This window comes from Bombina bombina, chromosome 1 (genome assembly GCF_027579735.1).
Source record: "Bombina bombina isolate aBomBom1 chromosome 1, aBomBom1.pri, whole genome shotgun sequence".
Lineage (NCBI taxonomy): Eukaryota > Metazoa > Chordata > Amphibia > Anura > Bombinatoridae > Bombina > Bombina bombina.
This window is the reverse complement of record NC_069499.1, coordinates 874688280-874707041: the sequence shown is the minus strand read 5'-3', so window position 1 is coordinate 874707041 and position 18762 is coordinate 874688280. Positions and strand designations below refer to the sequence as shown.

Here is an 18762-nt window from a genome sequence, read left to right as displayed (position 1 = left end):
ACGAAAATTAGTCTGTTTGGTCCTTAATTTGTTGGACCTATCCTGGGGAAGGGCGTGGCCTTTTCCTCCAGTAATATCAGAAATGATCTCCTTCAGTCCAGGCCCGAATAGGGTCTGCCCTTTGAAGGGGATGTTGAGAAGCTTAGACTTTGAAGTAACGTCAGCTGACCAGGACTTAAGCCATCGCGCCCTACGTGCCTGAATAGCAAAACCTGAATTCTTAGCCGTTAGCTTTGTTAAATGAAAAACGGCGTCAGAAATAAATGAATTGGCTAACTTAAGATCTTTAAGCCTGTCTAGAATATCATCCAACGGGGTCTCCACCTGTAGAGCCTCCTCAAGAGACTCGAACCAGAAAGCCGCTGCAGCAGTGACTGGGGCAATGCATGTAAGAGGCTGGAGAATAAAACCTTGTTGTATAAAGATTTTCTTAAGGAAACCCTCTAATTTTTTATCCATTGGATCTAGGAAAGCACAACTGTCCTCGACGGGGATAGTTGTATGCTTAGCTAAGGTAGAGACTGCTCCCTCCACCTTAGGGACCGTCTGCCACGAGTCCCGTGTAGCGGCATCTATGGGAAACATCTTTTTAAAAGCAGGAGGGGGAGAGAACGGTACCACCTGGTCTATCCCATTCCTTCGTAATAATTTCTGAAAACCTCTTAGGGATTGGAAAAACATCAGTGTAAACAGGCACTGCAAAGTATTTGTCCATTTTACACAATTTCTCTGGGACTACAATGGTGTCACAGTCATCCAGAGTCACTAAAACCTCCCTGAGCAACAAGCGGAGGTGTTAAAGCTTAAATTTAAATGCTGTCATTTCAGAGTCAGACTGAAGTAACGCCTTCCCTGAATCAGAAATGTCACCCACAGATAGAAGCTCTCCTGCTTCGGCTTCTGTACATTGTGAGGGTATATCAGACATAGCTACTAAAGCGTCAGAAAACTCTGTATTTGTTCTAGCCCCAGAGCTGTCTCGCTTTCCTTGTAACCCTGGCAGTTTGGACAATACCTCTGTGAGGGTATGATTCATAACTGCCGCCATGTCTTGAAAGGTAAACGCATTGGACGCTCCAGATGTACTTGGCGTCACTTGCGCGGGAGATATAGGTTCTGACACATTGGGAGAGCTAGGTGGTTTAACCTCCCTTTTGTCAGTCTGAGAAACCTCTGGTGATAAATCTTTAAAAGCCATAATATGGTCTTTATAACTTATAGCCACTTGCAAATAGATGATTAACCCCTTAGGCCCCAAACCGGATTAGAAAAACTGTAAAACCGTTAAAAAACAGTCAAAACACTGCCACAGCTCTGCTGTGGCTCCTACCTGCCCTTAAACACTCTATAGTGGTCCTAGATGCCAGAGGACTCCTTTAGGGAAGCTGGATGTCTCAGTCTGAATATCAACTGCGCATAAAGTGCGCGAAAATAGGCCATGCCCACCATATATCTTGATACTTTCTTTCTTGTCGAGAGTTGCAAGAGAATGACTGGGGGTGGCAGTTAGGGGAGGAGCTATATAGACAGCTCTGCTGTGGGTGTCCTCTTGCAACTTCCTTTTGGGAAGGAGAATATCCCACAAGTAATGGATACACCTTTACAAGAGAAAAAAAAACACAAAAAAAAAAAAAAACTTTCCAATTTACTACTTTTATCAAATTTGCTTTGTTCTCTTGGTATCTTTTATTGAAGATTAAAACTAGGTAGGCTCATAACAGCTCAGGAGTGTGTACTTGTCTTTAGTACTCTATGGCAGTAGTGTTTTGCAACATTATTTGTAGCTTTGTTATACAATGTTGCAAAACGCTACTGACATAGGGTACTAAAGACACGTGCACACTCTTGAGCCTACCTAGTTTTACTCTTCAATAAAAGATACCAAGAGAACAAAGCAAATTTGTTAACAGAAGTAAATTGGAAAATTGCTTACAATTGCATGCTCTTTCCAAATCATGAAAGTTTACTTTTGACTTTACTGTCCCTTTAAAGTGAAGAAATATATATTGCTAGTTGATCTTTCATTCACTGGATTTGTCTTCATCAACCCTAACTTAAAAGGGATAAACAGTGCAGCGCCCCTAACACCTTCCTCTTGTCTCCAGCACAAATTTATAACCTACATTTCCTAAATTGGTTCAGAAATAAAAGGCACTAGTCATCTTACATGGCTACCTTCTTCTAAACAGAGTGTTATCTCACTATTCAACAGCTAATACACAAAAAAGGGCTATACATTTCCTAGTTTACCCTTTATAAGCAAACAAAAATTCTCTCATCTTCAGTACTGGGCTCAAACCCCCAATTTACAAACAAAAATAGCAATCTGAAATTATTTAAAAAAAAACTTAAAATACAGTTATAGGTTCTTTTTAGCCTATTCTCACCTGCCGGCAGGCATATTCACACTGGTCACACTTAAATCTCTTCTCGTTCTTGTGAGACTTCTGGTGCTGTATCAATGCATAACGCTCATGGAATACGGTATCACAATAGCGACATTTTTTGCCCTGCTCAATGTAGGAATGCTGCTTCCGCAAATGGACCCCTATTGTAAGAAAAAAAAAACATGATTTGCAATAAAAAAAATTGCTAGAGGTAGGACTCTAGATTGTAGAAACTGTACTAAACGTATAATAAATATGTTTAAAAAATGTTTTTATAGTAAATTAGCACTTTAAGATGAAAATAAAAATGTACAGAGCATTTTTTCATTAAAAAGAAGGTTTATATGATTCAGGTCATTAATACGGAGAGAAATAAGGTTAAAACTTTTGATGAGTGCAAAACTGAATTTGCGATTGGGAACTCCCAGTTTTTCGCTTATTTGCAACTCCGCCACTATGCTGAGCAGATCTTGAGAGTAGAAAATGTGGACTGGCATAACAAAGTCTTAAAACAAATATTAGTGCTATTTGGAATAGGGAAAGTATCGCTTTTCCCCACCTATGCCGCACTACTAAGTAGTCAGGAGCAGAGTAATATTAGGTACCTCACTTTAAAATGGGGAGATATTCTTAGCCCGGAAATGGAATCTGAGGTGCTGATAAGCTCCGTTAGAAAGGCGGCTAAAGCTATGAGGGGGGAATATTACAGAGAACAGCAATTTAAGATATTATACCAGTTCTATAGTACCCCCAAGCTTTGCGTATATTGGAAGAGAGAAGGGGAAAAGTTAGTCTGTGGAAGATGTAACTTTCATTTAGCGGATTTGGTCCATCTGTTTTGGTCATGCCCAGTGATCCAGAGATTTTGGGGTAAAATTTCTTTTTGGGCTACAAAGACCCTTAAAACACAAATTTATTTAACAAGGTTAAACGTATTCTTTTTAACATCATATGAGGACGATGGGGGGAACTCTGTTTTGTTAAATACAGCAATTCTCATAGGTAGGAGAATAATCCTGAAAAATTGGCAATCTCAGAAAGAACCCAGATTCTCAGAATTCAGGAATGGGGTATTACATCAGTTATTTTTATAAAGGGCTAAAATACAAATGGAATTGGAGGTTAACATAGAGGATTTTTTTGCTAAATGGGAAAAATACATTAGATCACTTGATAACAGTACACAGAACTTAAATTATAGCCCCTTTCCAAAACTCAATGTTCATGCAGGAAGCAAATCTAAGGGGAGAATGGGCAGGCCTGATGCAGTTAGGAGAGGGGCTTTAATTATTTATTTATTTTCCCTTTGTTTTTATTTTTGTTTTTGTTTTGTGTGAATGGGGTGGATATGAATTAAAGAATTCAGGTAAATACCCGATAGCGGGGTTTAGAGAGTAACATGTATATTGAGGACTTTTTTAGGGTTTAGCATGGCCTGGTGGGGAAGGTTGTAAGATGTGACGGTACAAACCCTTGATTGTTGTAATATGGATAAGGGAATATGGGTTGTTATTGTAAACATATTTGTCCTTTTTCCTCTGTCACTAGAAATTGATGTTATGCTGTCGGTTGGAAAATAAAAATTAAAAAAAAAAAAAAAAAAGGTTTTATTATAAAACTTCAGATAATTCATTCAACCCTGAGCAAAAAAACGTTGAAAAGAATTGCAATTTTACAGTCAAATCAGGAAGCAGGACAGCTATACGCTGAATTGCTTTTAGTGGCGCAAAGCAGCCAAGCCAATATGGTAAGAAAAGAAGATTTTTCTATGTATGTATTTAAGCATCCCCAGTAGGGGATACCACTGAAAGCTATGCAAACATTTGCTACAAGCCACAATTTGCTAGAAAAATATTTTTGGGTTACCACTGCACTTGGCCCTTCACAAAACTTTAACCCCTTAAGGACACAGCTTCAGTTTGCCCAATTGTTTCATGATGGAATAATTCCGTATTGGTCCTTAAGGGGTTGAGACTCTCCTTCTGTAAAGGGACACTATAGTGTAAAGAATGTATGCTCTAATTCGTTAGTGCATGCAATTCTTGTGCAACTGCTGCTCCAGTTCTGTTTAACACCTGCGCAGAAGTTATCTATATAAAGCCAAATCAGAAGCTATTATTATCGGTTATTTGTAGAGCGCCAACAGATTCCGCAGCACTATAAATATAGGCGGAATACAAGGAAACATTTATAGGGATCAGACAGGTAGAGGGCCCTGCCAAGAGTCGCACTTTTGTAGTCAGCTCTAAAGAAGGTGATCTGCAAACAGCATGGCTCTTAGGCTTACATGCTAAGGGGTTCAAGGGGATATCAATGGAGGAGAGGAAACGATATAAAGAAAAGTTAGTGTAGGTTGGATGCATCCCTGAACAGTAGAGTCTTTAGGGAGCGCTTGAAGTTTTCAAACCTAGGGGAGAGTCTTGTGGAGCGAGGCAGAGTTCAACAATGACTAAGAGCCTAGTGCAGGCTTGAAACGTAATTATCAATGGGACCCAAGACAAAAGAATAAAGATCTTTTAAAGAAGTTGGTGGCTGGAGTTCTTTGAAATTTATGGATGTTGGTGAGACTTGGCAAGTCTGTTGCTCCGTGCCCCACTAAAGGAAAATATAGGTGTGCTGTTTCCACTACTTTGAATTTTCAACAAAATGGGAGCCAGTCTGGAGAAATCCTGAAAGCGGGAGTGTGAGGAGGTACAAGAGAGTAGGAGGTCATGAGAAGAGCGAAGGGGACAGAAGGGAGAGTATTTGGAGACAAGGTCTGAGATATAGGGGGAGAAGTTAGGTTGAGGGCTTTGAATGTCAGAGTGAGAATTTTATGTTTAATCCTAGAGGCAAGAGGAAGCCAGTAGAAGGGATTGGCAGAGAGGTGCAGCAGATGAAGAGCGATGTGTATGGAAGATGAGACATTATGGATTGAAAAAGGAGCTAGGCGGCAACTGGGGAGACCAGAGAGGACAGAGTGGCAGTAATCGAGGCAGGAAAGGATGAGAGAGTGGATTACAATCTTAGTTGTGTCTTGTGTAAGGAAATGTCTAATTTTAGAGATTTTTTTAAAGGTGGAAGCGGCAGGATTTAGCCAAGGACTGAATGTGAGGAGTGAAAGAAAGATCTAAATCAAGTATGACCCCAAGACATCGGGCATGCGGGGTAATGATGTAGTTGTCAACAGTTAGAGAGATTGGGGGTGGAGATTTTGGAAGGAGGAGGGAAAATAAGGAGCTCACAGTTTTGGAGAGATTTAGCTTGAGGTAGTGAGAGGACATCCAGGAAGAGATGTGAGAAAGACAGTTAGTGACACGGGTTAGCAAGGAAGGAGATAGGTCTGGTGCAGAGAAGTAGATTTGGGTGTCGTCTGCATACAACTGATATTGGAACCCGTGGGACTTTATTAGGGAATCTAATGATGACATGTAGATTGAGAAGAGAAGGGGACCGAGGACAGAGCCTTGCGGTAGCCCAACAGAAGGTGGTGACGGGTAGAGGAGGCCCCAGAGAAGGCTACACTAAAAGGTACGGTTTGACAGGTAGGAAGAGATCAAAGGTTTGGACAGATCAAGGAGGATAAGCAGAGAGAAGTGGCCTTTTGATTTTGCTGCAAGTAGGTCGTTGGTAACCTTAACGATTGCTGTCTCTGTGGAGTGATGGGGACGAAATCCAGATTGCAGTGGGTCAAGGAGGGAGTTTAATGTAAGGAAATGGGACAGGCATGCATATACTAGCTTTGAGGCAAGAGGGAGTAGGGAAATAGGGCGGTAGTTGGATGGGGGAGGGAGGTTGGATTAAGAGGATAGGTGTGACCAGTGCGTGTTTTAGAGATGAAGGAAAATAAATAAATATATATATATATATATATATATATGTGCTGAGGGAGAGTTTGAAAATGTGTGCGTGAGTATAGGGGTAAGGGTAGAAGAGAGGGATTAGGGCAAGAGGACAGGTAGTGTGGTGAGCGCTCAGTATAAGTGTAGAAAGTGTAGAAACTTCTTCCTCAGTAACAGGGGAGAAAGAGCTAAATTTATGGCTATGTGGGTTGTGGTTGGTTGCGAGCGTTTGAGGGGGTGAGAGAATGGAAGTATGTTGAGAGCTGATTTCGTTTATGATGGATTTGAATTTGATATTGAAGTGGCTGGCAAAGTCTTGAGCTGACAGAAGTATTAGGGGGTGGGCGGAGAAGAATATTGAAAGTGGAGAACAGACGTTTTGGGTTTGAAGAAAGATTAGAGATAAGAGTAGAGAAGTAATGTTGCTGCAGAGAAGTGCTGGTTCCAAGCAGGAAGCAACTGGTGAGCCAACACATAGAGGGAGGTTCTTTCAAGGTAATTGTCCTTGAAATGATTAGCTTAAGTCTAGAGGTAACGAACAACTGGAAGATATAGGAAAATGTTACACATTGAAACTACTGGTGAAAGAAACCTCACAATTCATGAACACTCACCTAAGTCACTCTTTCTTGCAATGACAGTGTCACAGTGTGGACAATGAAATTTTGCCACATTTTCAGTGTGCTTCTGTAAAATGTGCATCTTCATGGTTCCACTCTGGGTAAAGCGTGCATGGCAGATGTAGCATTCATAAGGCTTTTCACCTTCAAGAGAAAAAAAAAAAACTTTAAAACACATCAAACAATTTGACACGTAGCTTTAAACTAGGAGAGGGTCACTACTTACCCGAGTGAGTCCGCATGTGTCTCTTTAGTTTGTAAGTGTCTCTGCTGGCATAGCTGCACAAACTGCATTGGAAAGGACGCTCCCCAGTGTGAGAGCGAATATGACGTTTAAGTTTGCTTACCTAAAACAAAGAAACATCTCATTTATCATAAACAGAGCAAAGACAATTACTTTGAAAAACTATGATTGCGGAAACTGTGGTATATAGGTTTACATTTGTTGTAAAAGTACACAAAGAGGTGGTTGGGAATAAAAAAAAATTTGATGATATCCTATTAATCCATTAATTTGGAAAACTGGAAGCCCTACTCCTTCCACTCATCCATCTCTTTCCAGTTCTTTTGAAAGCTTCTGCTGTAAGAGGAGCCAGACCATTTTTTGGTTCAGCACCTGAGTAGCCCTGGCTGATGCTGGCTGCATTTCGACACCAATCAGCAAGTGCTACCCAGGTGTTGAACCAAAATTGGGCCGTCTCCTAAGCTTACATTCCTGCTTTTTCAAATAAAGATACAGAGAAAAATGAGAATAGGAGAAAATTAGAAAGTTGCTTAAAATTGCATGCTCTATCCGAATCATGAAAGTTTAATTTTGAATAGAATATCCCTTTAAGTATTGACCGTTCCTGCATATGTGGGGATACCCCCAGCAAAAGCAGCTATTCCAATTGCCAAAATAAAGGTAACCAAGTTGCAAACAATTTAATACACCCAGCAGGTAAAACGGATAAATGGGAACAAAATAAAAGGATTACCAGCATTACTTTACAAAATAGAATATCTAACACCATATTTTCAGTTGGGAATTTGGGAGAAAATAGTGTCTTACCTCCACACTGGCATAGTCACACATAGAACACTTAAAAGGTTTCTCATGTGTATGTTTATAACGACGATGCCTGACTAACTCGCCACTGGTAACAAAAGCCATGTCACAATCTGGACACTTGTGAGGTCGTGTACCTAAAGATAAATGAACATAAAAAGTAAAAACCTGCATGAAAGTAGCTTGAAAACAAAATTTCTTTTAACTTTATTTAAATTCCAGCTACATGAAACCCAACATTTTTCTTTCATGATTAAGAATGCAATTTTAAACAGCTTTCCAGTCAAATTAGCTAGCTGCCGATTGGTGGCTGCATATCTATGCTCATTCACTGGCTTAGCAGATGTGTTCAGCTACCTTCATGTAGTGCATTGCTGTTCTTTGAACAAAGGATGTAAAGTGAATTACGTTAAGTCAATATGATAATAGAAGTAAACTGAAAAAAGTTTTTTGAAATTGTATGCTATAAATTATGAAAGAAATTTTTTTTGAGTTTCATGTATCTTTAAAGTGAATGTCAATTTAGATGAGTCGATGCCCGGTTTTTAATAATCCTATTATTTCTGACATAAAGAGTCTATTTGCTGTAAGGAGGCTGTGGTTACAGGAGAAACGCAGCAATGTGTCACTTGTACCCCCAATATTTTTCGTGAGTATGCAGTGCATACTACCCTGTCTCCTGATACATTTTTTTAAAGCACAACTCCAGTCTAAGACGGAATCTCAAACACATGTCAGTTTCTCTGCATGTCTTTTACTAATCAGGCTACTGAAGGGGAACTTTTTTCACAGCGTTTTTATTCCTGTGTGAAAAAAACCCCCTTCAGTACAATAGGCGCATTGCGCATGCGCTAAGGCCGATTTCGAGGAAGATAAAAAAAATTACAGGGATCACAAGAAGATCATGATGTCACTGATAACTAAAAAGGGGCGGAGCCAGACGGACCATTTTAAACGGCAGCGGCGCCAAAAGTGCTTTAACTTGAAAAACGGAATATCTTTAAAAACTGGGCTACATTTGTAAAAAACGATCTATGGAAAATTAACTTTACAGATATAAAACTATTTTTGGGTTAACTATCCCTTTAAAAATGAACCCCCCCCAAGTTATAAAAAGTAAAAATATAAAAAAAAATAAAGCTATCCAAGATAAGATACGATGAGTCCACGGATTTCATCCTTACTTGTGGGATACAATACCAAAGCTATAGTACACGGATGAAACGGGAGGGACAAGACAGGGAACCTAAACGGAAGGCACCACTGCTTGAAGAACTCTCCTCCCAAAAACAGCCTCAGACGAGGCAAAAGTATCGAATTTGGAAAATTTGGAAAAAGTGTGAAGAGACGACCAAGTTGCAGCTTTGCAAATCTGTTTAACAGAAGCATAATTTTTGAATGCCCATGAGGAAGCTACAGCCCTAATTTATAATATTAGGGCTGTAATTAATATTCTTATTAGAAACAACCTTAGGAAGAAAACCAGGTTTGGTACGTAACACCACCTTATCCGCATGGAAAATAAGATAAGGAGAATCACATTGTAATGCCGAAAGCTCAGAAACTCTGCAAGCAGAAGAAATAGCAACCAAAAATAAAACCTTCCAAGATACCAACTTAATATCTATGGAATGCATAGGTTCAAACGGAACCCCTTGAAGAACATTAAGAACTAAATTCAAACTCCAAGGAGGAGCAATTGGTCTAAACACAGGCCTGATTCTAGTCAGAGCCTGACAAAAAGACTGAACATCTGGAACATCTGCCAGGCGCTTGTGCAGCAAAATAGACAAGGCAGAAATCTGTCCCTTTAAGGAACTCGCTGACAACCCTTTCTCCAATCCTTCTTGGAGAAAAGACAAAATCCTGGGAATCCTAACCCTACTCCAAGAGTAGCCCTTGGATTCGCACCAATAAAGATATTTACGCCATATCTTATGGTAAATCTTTCTAGTAACAGGTTTACGCGCCGGAATCAAGGTATCAATGACCGAATCAGAGAATCCTCGCTTAGATAAAATAAAGCGTTCAATCTCCAAGCAGCTGCAGAGAAACTAGATTTGGATGATGGAAGGGTCCCTGAATGAGGTCTTTCCTCAATGAAAGCTTCCACGGTGGCTGAGATGACATGTCGACCAGATCGGCATACCAAGTCCTGCGAGGCCACGCAGGAGCAATGAGGACCAAAGCCGTCTCCTGTTTGACTCGAGCAATTACCCGAGGAAGGAGAGTAAATGGAGGGAACACATAAGCTAGGCTGAACGACCAAGGCACTGCCAAGGAATCCAAGGCACTGCCAAGGAATCTATCAGCTCGGCCTGGGGATCCCTGGACTTGTATCTCGGAAGCTTGGAATTCTGACGAGATGCCATAAGATCCAACTCCGGCCTGCCCCACTTGAGAATCAGGTTGGCAAATACCTCCGGATGAAGTTCCCATTCCCTCGGATGAAAAGTCTGTCTGCTCAGAAAATCCGCTTCCCGGTTTTCCACTCCTGGGATGTAGATTGCCGACAGATAACAAGAGGGAGCCTCCGCCCACTGAATTATCTTGGCTACTTCTGTCATCGCTAAGGAACTCCTTGTTCCTCCCTGATGATTGATGTAAGCTACAGTCGTAATGTTGTCCGACTGGAATCTGATGAATTTGGCCGAAGCCAACTGAGGCCAAGCCTGAAGCGCATTGAAAATTGCTCTCAACTCCAGGATATTGATGGGAAGTAGAGACTCTGATCGAGTCCACACACCCTGAGCCCTCAGGGAGTTCCAGAATGCTCCCCATCCTATCATGCTGGCGTCTGTCACTATCACCCATGAGGGTCTGTGGAAGCATGTCCCCTGGGACAGATGATCTGGCGACAACCACCATAGAAGAGAGTCTCTTGTCTCCTGATCAAGATCTATTTGAGGAGACAAATTTGCATAATCTCCATTCCATTGTCTTGGCATTCTCAGTTGTAGAGATCTGAGATGAAAACGAGCAAACGGAATGATGTCCATTGCCGCTACCATCAATCCAATTGCCTCCATGCACTGAGCCACTGACGGCCGAGGATTGGACTGAAGGGTTCAGCATGTATTCAGAATCTTTAACTTTCTGACGTCCGTCAAAAAGATCTTCATGGATAGAGTCTATTAGAGTTCCCAAGAAAGGAACCCTGGTCTGTGGAACTAACAAACTCTTTTCTAGAGTCACTTTCCACCCGTGAGTCCTTAAAAAAGACAGAACAATGTCGGTATGAGACTTTGTTAGCTGATAAGACGACGCCTGGATCAGAATATCGTCCAGATAAGGCGCCACTGCAAAGCCCCGCGGCCTGAGAACCGCCAGCAGAGACCCCAGAACCTTCGTGAAAATTCTGGGCGCCGTGGCCAGACTGAAAGGAAGAGCCACGAACTAAAAATTTTTGTCCAGAAAGGCAAAACCGAGGAACTGTGATGAAGAACATGTAGATATGCATCTTTTAGATCCACGTTAGTCATAAATTGACCCTCCTGGATCAATTGAAGAATAGTACGAATAGTTTCCATCTTGAAAGACTGAACCCTGAGAAACTTTAGACTTTTGAGGTCTAAAATGGGTCGGAACGTTCCCTCCTTTTTGGGAACTACAAACAGGTTTGAATAAAACCCCTGTCCCTGTATTGGAACGGGGCATATTACTCCCATGGAAAAGAGGTCTCCTACACAACGTAAGAACGCCTCTCTTTATCTGGTCTACAGATAATCGAGAAAGAAGAAACCTTCCTCTGGGGGAAGAATTTCTGAACTCCAACTGATACCCCTGAGACACGATTTCTAGTGTCCAGCGATCCTGAAAATCTCTTATCCAAGCCTGGACAAAGAGAGAAAGTCTGCCCCCTACTAGATCCGGTCCCGGATCGGGGGCCGACCCTTCATGCTGATTTGTTAGTAGCAGCTGGTTTCCTGGATTGTTTACCTTTGTTCCAAGACTGGTTGGGTCTCCAAGTGGACTTGGTTTGGGAATAATTCCCTTCCTGTTTAGCGGAAGAGGGAACTCCCTTGAAATTTCGAAAGGAACAAAAATTACTCTGTCGCCCTCTCTGTTTGGACTTTTTATCCTGAGGGAGATGACCCTTGCCTCCTGTGATGTCAGAAATAATTTCCTTCAAGTCAGGCCCGAACAGCGTCTTCCCCTTGTAAGGAATAGCCAAAAGCTTAGACTTGGATGACACATCCGCAGACCAAGACTTGAACCATAAAGCCCCGCGTGCTAAGATGGCAAATCCTGAACTCTTAGCCGCCAATTTAGTGATCTGCAGAGAAGCATCCGTAATAAACAAATTAGCTAACTTAAGAGTTTTAATCAGATCCTGTATCTCTTCCAGAGGCGTCTCCATCTTAAGAGACTCTTCCAGGGCATCGAACCAATAAGTGGCCGCGGTGGTAACTATAACAATACAGGCCGCCGGTTGCAAAAGGAATCCCTGGTGAACGTACATCTTCTTAAGGAGACCCTCCAACTTCTTATCCATGGGGTCCTTAAAAGCACAACTATCTTCAATAGGGATAGTAGTCCGTTTGGCCAGGGTAGATATGACTCCCTCAATCCTGGGAACCGTGTGCCAAGAATCCCTAATAGCGTCAGCTATAGGGTACATTTTCTTAAAAATAGGAGAAGAGGAGAACGGAATACCTGGCCTCTCCGAAATTATCTTAGGAACTGGAAAAACATACGAGTAAGAAGGAACTTCCAAATATTTGTCCAACTTACTCAATTTTTCTGGGAGGGACCACTATTGAGTCACAATCATCAAGAGTAACCAACACCTCCCTTAGTAATAGGAGATGGTGTTCAAGCTTAAACCTGAAAGAGACTTCAGAGTCAGTCAGGGGCAAGGCACTCCCAGAATCAGAGAGTTCACCTTTAGACAGGACCTCCGTACCCTCCAGTTCACTGCGGGAGGGTACGTCCTCAATCGCCATCAAAGAATCAGAGGCTGAATTGACCACACAATTGTCTCTTCTTGTACGCTTGCCGTGCGATATAGGAAAATTAGATAAAGCATCAGAAAGAGTAGAAGACATTACCTCTTTAAAAATAAAAAATATTTTTAACTGTAAGAAAAAACTGTCAGTACCCAGATAATCCGGATGGAACTTACTGACGCAATAAAATAGGGAAAATGCTTGTTAACTAGCAAAGGGCAAAACAATCAATAAACTTTGAAAGTCTTCAGACACCAATGAAAAAAACAGCACCTCGCCTCAGCAGCTCTGCTGAGGCGCCTACCTGCCCCCTCGATCGACCAACAGACAAATCCGACTAATTCCAGGTCCGGATCAGCACTACGCTTCAGACCGCTTGCTTAGAAACCATGCGGTCGTAGCGTCTCACGAACAGCACGTATCAGTAACCGGGACTTCCGGAAGTGAATACTGCACGGCTTTTCTCCATCCCCAGCGCGCCAAGGAAGTTCCGCCTGTCGTGGGCGTGATCTAAGCCCATAGAAATGTTGCAACACGGACATATTGTCAGACCGGAGCAAGAGTATAAATAAAGCCCACGCGGTTGTGTCGTCTCCGCTATAGGAAACACTGCAATTAGCCCAGAATGTGAACAGGAGGCTCTGGCAATAAAATGTGTACACTAACATTCCCCAGCGTCAGCCAAAAACCCCCTTGAGGCATAGAAATCAAATAGCCATGAGCCCTGTAAGCGTTTCAGTTTTAAAGTAACACACAGCAGGGAGTGTAACATAACAGTGTGGGTAATGCATAATCCTAAGAGAACCCACACTCTGTAGACAAGGAAGCCCTGTGAGAGCCCATGATCTGTCCCCAGCAGAACAAAAACGTACAGCCATATCTGAGATAGCACCCAGAAAAATAAAGAGTGCACTTACCTCAATGCTGAGTAACAGCATGAAATGTCCCACAGGATCAAGAGGTCTTCTCCCTCCAGCAGCTCTGTGGACACAGAAGGGCCTTAGTTACTATATGCTAAGACAATAATCCAGGAGGGCAGCACAAGTATGGGAGGCTCAGTGAGGCTAAAACCCCACCAGTTCCCATTGCTCTAAAGCCACCTGTAGCTCTACTCTAGAGGCTGACAAGGAATACGGCTACACCCTATAGTAAAATAGCACACTTTGGCACCATTTTAAAAATAATAAACTCTTGATTGAAGAATCTAAACTAACACCTCACTTTACCTCTTCCTATCACTAACATAGGCAAAGAGAATGACTGGAGTGGGAGGGAAGGGAGGAGCTATATATACCGCTCTTTGCCTCCTCCTGCTGACCAGGAGGTGATATCCCACAAGTAAGGATGAAATCCGTGGACTCATCGTATCTTGTAAAAGAAATTAGGTTTAATGCGTTGTGGGGTTTGGCGGATAAAAAATAAATTAATTTTTCCTATATTTTAAATAAAATCTACATACTGAGTGTTATAAATATAAACTTTCAATTAAAACAACTGTTGGTCCAATTTTTTTAAGCAGCAGAACACAGTTTTATAATTAAGCAAAACAAAACCACAAACTGTTTGAAACAGAGGTAAACTATAACTGTTTATAACATTCTATTCACTCTTTCAGAAACTTTGCATTTAAATGAAAAAATGTCACCATGTCCACATGCTCCTGGCTGAGGCTGGCTCTCTTTTTGCAAGCTATTTTGCCTGCAGCAGAGAAAAGGCGCTCAGATGGTGTTGAGGTGCCTGAGATGCATAAGTAGGGTTTTGCCAATTTCACCAAGGTTGTCTACTTATCTTTGTTAGTTCTCCACCAATGCAAGGGGCCTCTCAACAAAGTAAGCCTGGACTTCATTTTAACATAAAAATATCAATAACCATCTATAAGGTTAGGGGGGAAAATATCTAGTCCTTTCTTAAAATAACAGATATATACTTTCAGTGGTTGAATTTGGCACATTTATCTATAGAGTACATATATCAGCAACAGCAAGCGATCCACTAAAAATGGTCTAAACAGGTAATCGTGACATCAATTCATATAACAAATGCCATCAATCTAGGGCTAGGTGTAAATAACAAGCTTGGCACTATAGCATGCAAAGCATAGTCCCAAATTACCTGATTTTATATAAACAATCCAAATGATGACTCCTATTTTATTTCTGAGTTGCACATAAGCCAGGAGTAGTTGTAAACTTAAAAAGAAACTTATACGGTCCTAAAAAAGTGAAAAGTAAAATGTCTGTAGACGTCCTTTAGGCTAAGGGCATAACCATAAAACACAACACCATGTGCAAGAGCTCATTTGAGTAAAGCAGCTGGTGCTGTGCACAGACCAACTAATCGATTATAAGATTAGTTGACAACTATTTTCATAATCGATTATGCCGATTAGTTGTTGCAGCTCTAATAATTGTATTAGGTAGTTGGGGTTTTTTCTTAAAGGACCAGTAAACACAGTAGATTTGCATAATCAACAAATGCAAGATAACAAGACAATACAATAGCATTTACTCTGAATTTCAAATGAGTAGTAGATTTGTTTCTAACAAAATTCAAACTTATGTATTTCTCCACTCCCCCTGTACCATGTGATAGCAATCAGCCAATCACAAATGCATATACGTATAGTCTGAATTCTTGCACAAGCTTAGTAGGAGTTGGTGACTCAAAAAGTGTAAATATAAAAGAATGCATTTTTTTTAACCCCTTAATGACCAAGGACGTACGCCACACGTCCTCAAAAAAAATACAGTTAATGACCGAGGACGTGTGGCGTATGTCCTTGGTCTGGAAAGCAGCTGGAAGCGATCCTGCACGCTTCCAGCTGCTTTCCGGTTATTGCAGTGATGCCTCGATATCGAGGCATCCTGCAATAACCCCCCTTGGCCATCCGATGCAGAGAGAGCCACTCTGTGGCCCTCTCTGCACCGGACATCGGTGGCCGGTATCGGTGGGTGGGAGCAAGTCTGGGAGGCGGGTGGGCGGCCATCGATGTGCCGAATGGAGTGGAGGGGGGCGGGATCGCGCATGGGAGCGCGCGTGCACGGGGGGCGGCGGGCGGGCGCGTGCACGGAGCGGGAGGGAACCGCTGCACTACAGAAAAATAAACTGGGAAAAGTTAAAAAAAAAAAAGTTTTTAAAGCTGTAAATAAACAGCTAAGGGACCTGGAAGGGGTGGGGGGTTGATCTTGGGGGGGGGGAAGCTACACTACAGAAAACATAATTTATGTAAGAACATACCTGATAAATTAATTTCTTTCATATTAGCAAGAGTCCATGAGCTAGTGACGTATGGGATATACATTCCTACCAGGAGGGGCAAAGTTTCCCAAACCTCAAAATGCCTATAAATACACCCCCTCACCACACCCACAAATCAGTTTAACGAATAGCCAAGAAGTGGGGTGATAAGAAAAAAGTGCGAAAGCATAAAAAATAAGGAATTTGAATAATTGTGCTTTATACAAAAAAATCATAACCACCACAAAAAAGGGTGGGCCTCATGGACTCTTGCTAATATGAAAGAAATGAATTTTTCAGGTAAGTTCAGGTTATGTTTTCTTTCATGTAATTAGCAAGAGTCCATGAGCTAGTGACGTATGGGATAATGACTACCCAAGATGTGGATCTTTCCACGCAAGAGTCACTAGAGAGGGAGGGATAAAATAAAGACAGCCAATTCCTGCTGAAAATAATCCACACCCAAAATAAAGTTTAAATGAAAACATAAGCAGAAGATTCAAACTGAAACAGCTGCCTGAAGTACTTTTCTACCAAAAATTGCTTCAGAAGAAGAAAACACATCAAAATGGTAGAATTTAGTAAAAGTATGCAAAGAAGACCAAGTTGCTGCTTTGCAAATCTGATCAACCAAAGCTTCATTCCTAAACGCCCAGGAAGTAGAAACTGACCTAGTAGAATGAGCTGTAATCCTCTGAGGCGGAGTTTTACCCGACTCAACATAGGCATGATGAATTAAAGATTTCAACCAAGATGCCAAAGAAATGGCAGAAGCTTTCTGGCCTTTTCTAGAACCGGAAAAGATGACAAATAGACTAGAAGTCTTTCGGAAAGTCTTAGTAGCTTCAACATAATATTTCAAAGCTCTAACAACATCCAAAGAATGCAATGATTTCTCCTTAGAATTATTAGGATTAGGGCATAATGAAGGAACTACAATTTATCTACTAATGTTGTTGGAATTCACAACACCGCCTTATCCTGATGAAAAATCAGAAAAGGAGACTCACAAGAAATAGCAGACAATTCAGAGACTCTTCTGGCAGAAGAGATGGCCAAAAGGAACAAAACTTTCCAAGAAAGTAATTTAATGTCCAATGAATGCATAGGTTCAAACGGAGGAGCTTGAAGAGCCCCCAGAACCAAATTCAAACTCCAAGGAGGAGAAATTGACTTAATGACAGGTTTTATACGAACCAAGGCTTGTACAAAACAATGAATATCAGGAAGATTAGCAATCTTTCTGTGAAAAAGAACAGAAAGAGCAGAGATTTGACCTTTCAAGGAACTTGCAGACAAACCTTTATCTAAACCATCCTGAAGAAACTGTAAAATTCTCGGAATTCTAAAAGAATGCCAGGAAAAATGATGAGAAAGACACCAAGAAATATAAGTCTTCCAGACTCTATAATATATCTCTCTAGATACAGATTTACGAGCCTGTAACATAGTATTAATCACAGAGTCAGAGAAACCTCTTTGACCAAGAATCAAGCGTTCAATCTCCATACCTTTAAATTTAAGGATTTGAGATCCTGATGGAAAAAAGGACCTTGCGACAGAAGGTCTGGTCTTAACGGAAGAGTCCACGGTTGGCAAGAGGCAATCCGGACAAGATCCGCATACCAAAACCTGTGAGGCCATGCTGGAGCTACCAGCAGAACAAACGAGCATTCCTTCAGAATCTTGGAGATTACTCTTGGAAGAAGAACTAGAGGCGGAAAGATATAGGCAGGATGATTCTTCCAAGGAAGTGATAATGCATCCACTGCCTCCGCCTGAGGATCCCGGGATCTGGACAGATACCTGGGAAGTTTCTTGTTTAGATGAGAAGCCATCAGATCTATTTCTGGAAGTTCCCACATTTGAACAATCTGAAGAAATACCTCTGGGTGAAGAGACCATTCGCCCGGATGAAACGTTTGGCGACTGAGATAATCCGCTTCCCAATTGTCTATTCCTGGAATATGAACCGCAGAGATTAGACAGGAGCTGGATTCCGCCCAAACCAGAATTCGAGATACTTCTTTCATAGCCAGAGGACTGTGAGTCCCTCCTTGATGATTGATGTATGCCACAGTTGTGACATTGTCTGTCTGAAAACAAATGAACGATTCTCTCTTCAGAAGAGGCCAAGACTGAAGAGCTCTGAAAATTGCACGGAATTCCAAAATATTGATCGGTAATCTCACCTCCTGAGATTCCCAAACCCCTTGTGCTGTCAGAGACCCCCAACACAGCTCCCCAACCTGTAAGACTTGCATCTGTTGAAATTACAGTCCAGGTCGGAAGAACAAAAGAAGCCCCCTGAATTAAACGATGGTGATCTGTCCACCACGTCAGAGAGTGTCGTACAATCGGTTTTAAAGATATTAATTAAGATATCTTTGTGTAATCCCTGCACCATTGGTTCAGCATACAGAGCTGAAGAGGTCGCATGTGAAAACGAGCAAAGGGGATCGCGTCCGATGCAGCAGTCATAAGATCTAGAATTTCCATGCATAAGGCTACCGAAGGGAATGATTGTGACTGAAGGTTTCGACAAGCTGAAATCAATTTTAGACGTCTCTTGTCTGTCAGAGACAGAGTCATGGACACTGAATCTATCTGGAAACCCAAAAAGGTTACCCTTGTCTGAGGAATCAATGAACTTTTTAGTGAATTGATCCTCCAACCATGATTTTGAAGAAATAACAAAAG

General features: G+C 41.6%; 1 protein-coding gene across 2 annotated transcripts in view; it reads right to left on the bottom strand.

Annotated features, from left to right (window-relative positions):
• The window catches only part of CTCF (CCCTC-binding factor), an 82490-nt gene that overhangs the window by 37805 nt on the left and 25923 nt on the right, over positions 1-18762 (bottom strand). For both annotated transcript variants that reach the window (XM_053699536.1, XM_053699535.1), the window contains exons 4-7: positions 7880-8013; positions 7055-7175; positions 6823-6972; positions 2388-2548 (exon numbers count right to left, since the gene is read on the bottom strand). In XM_053699536.1, the coding sequence (XP_053555511.1) occupies positions 2388-2548; positions 6823-6972; positions 7055-7175; positions 7880-8013 (566 nt within the window). The remainder of the gene's footprint in view (positions 1-2387; positions 2549-6822; positions 6973-7054; positions 7176-7879; positions 8014-18762) is intronic.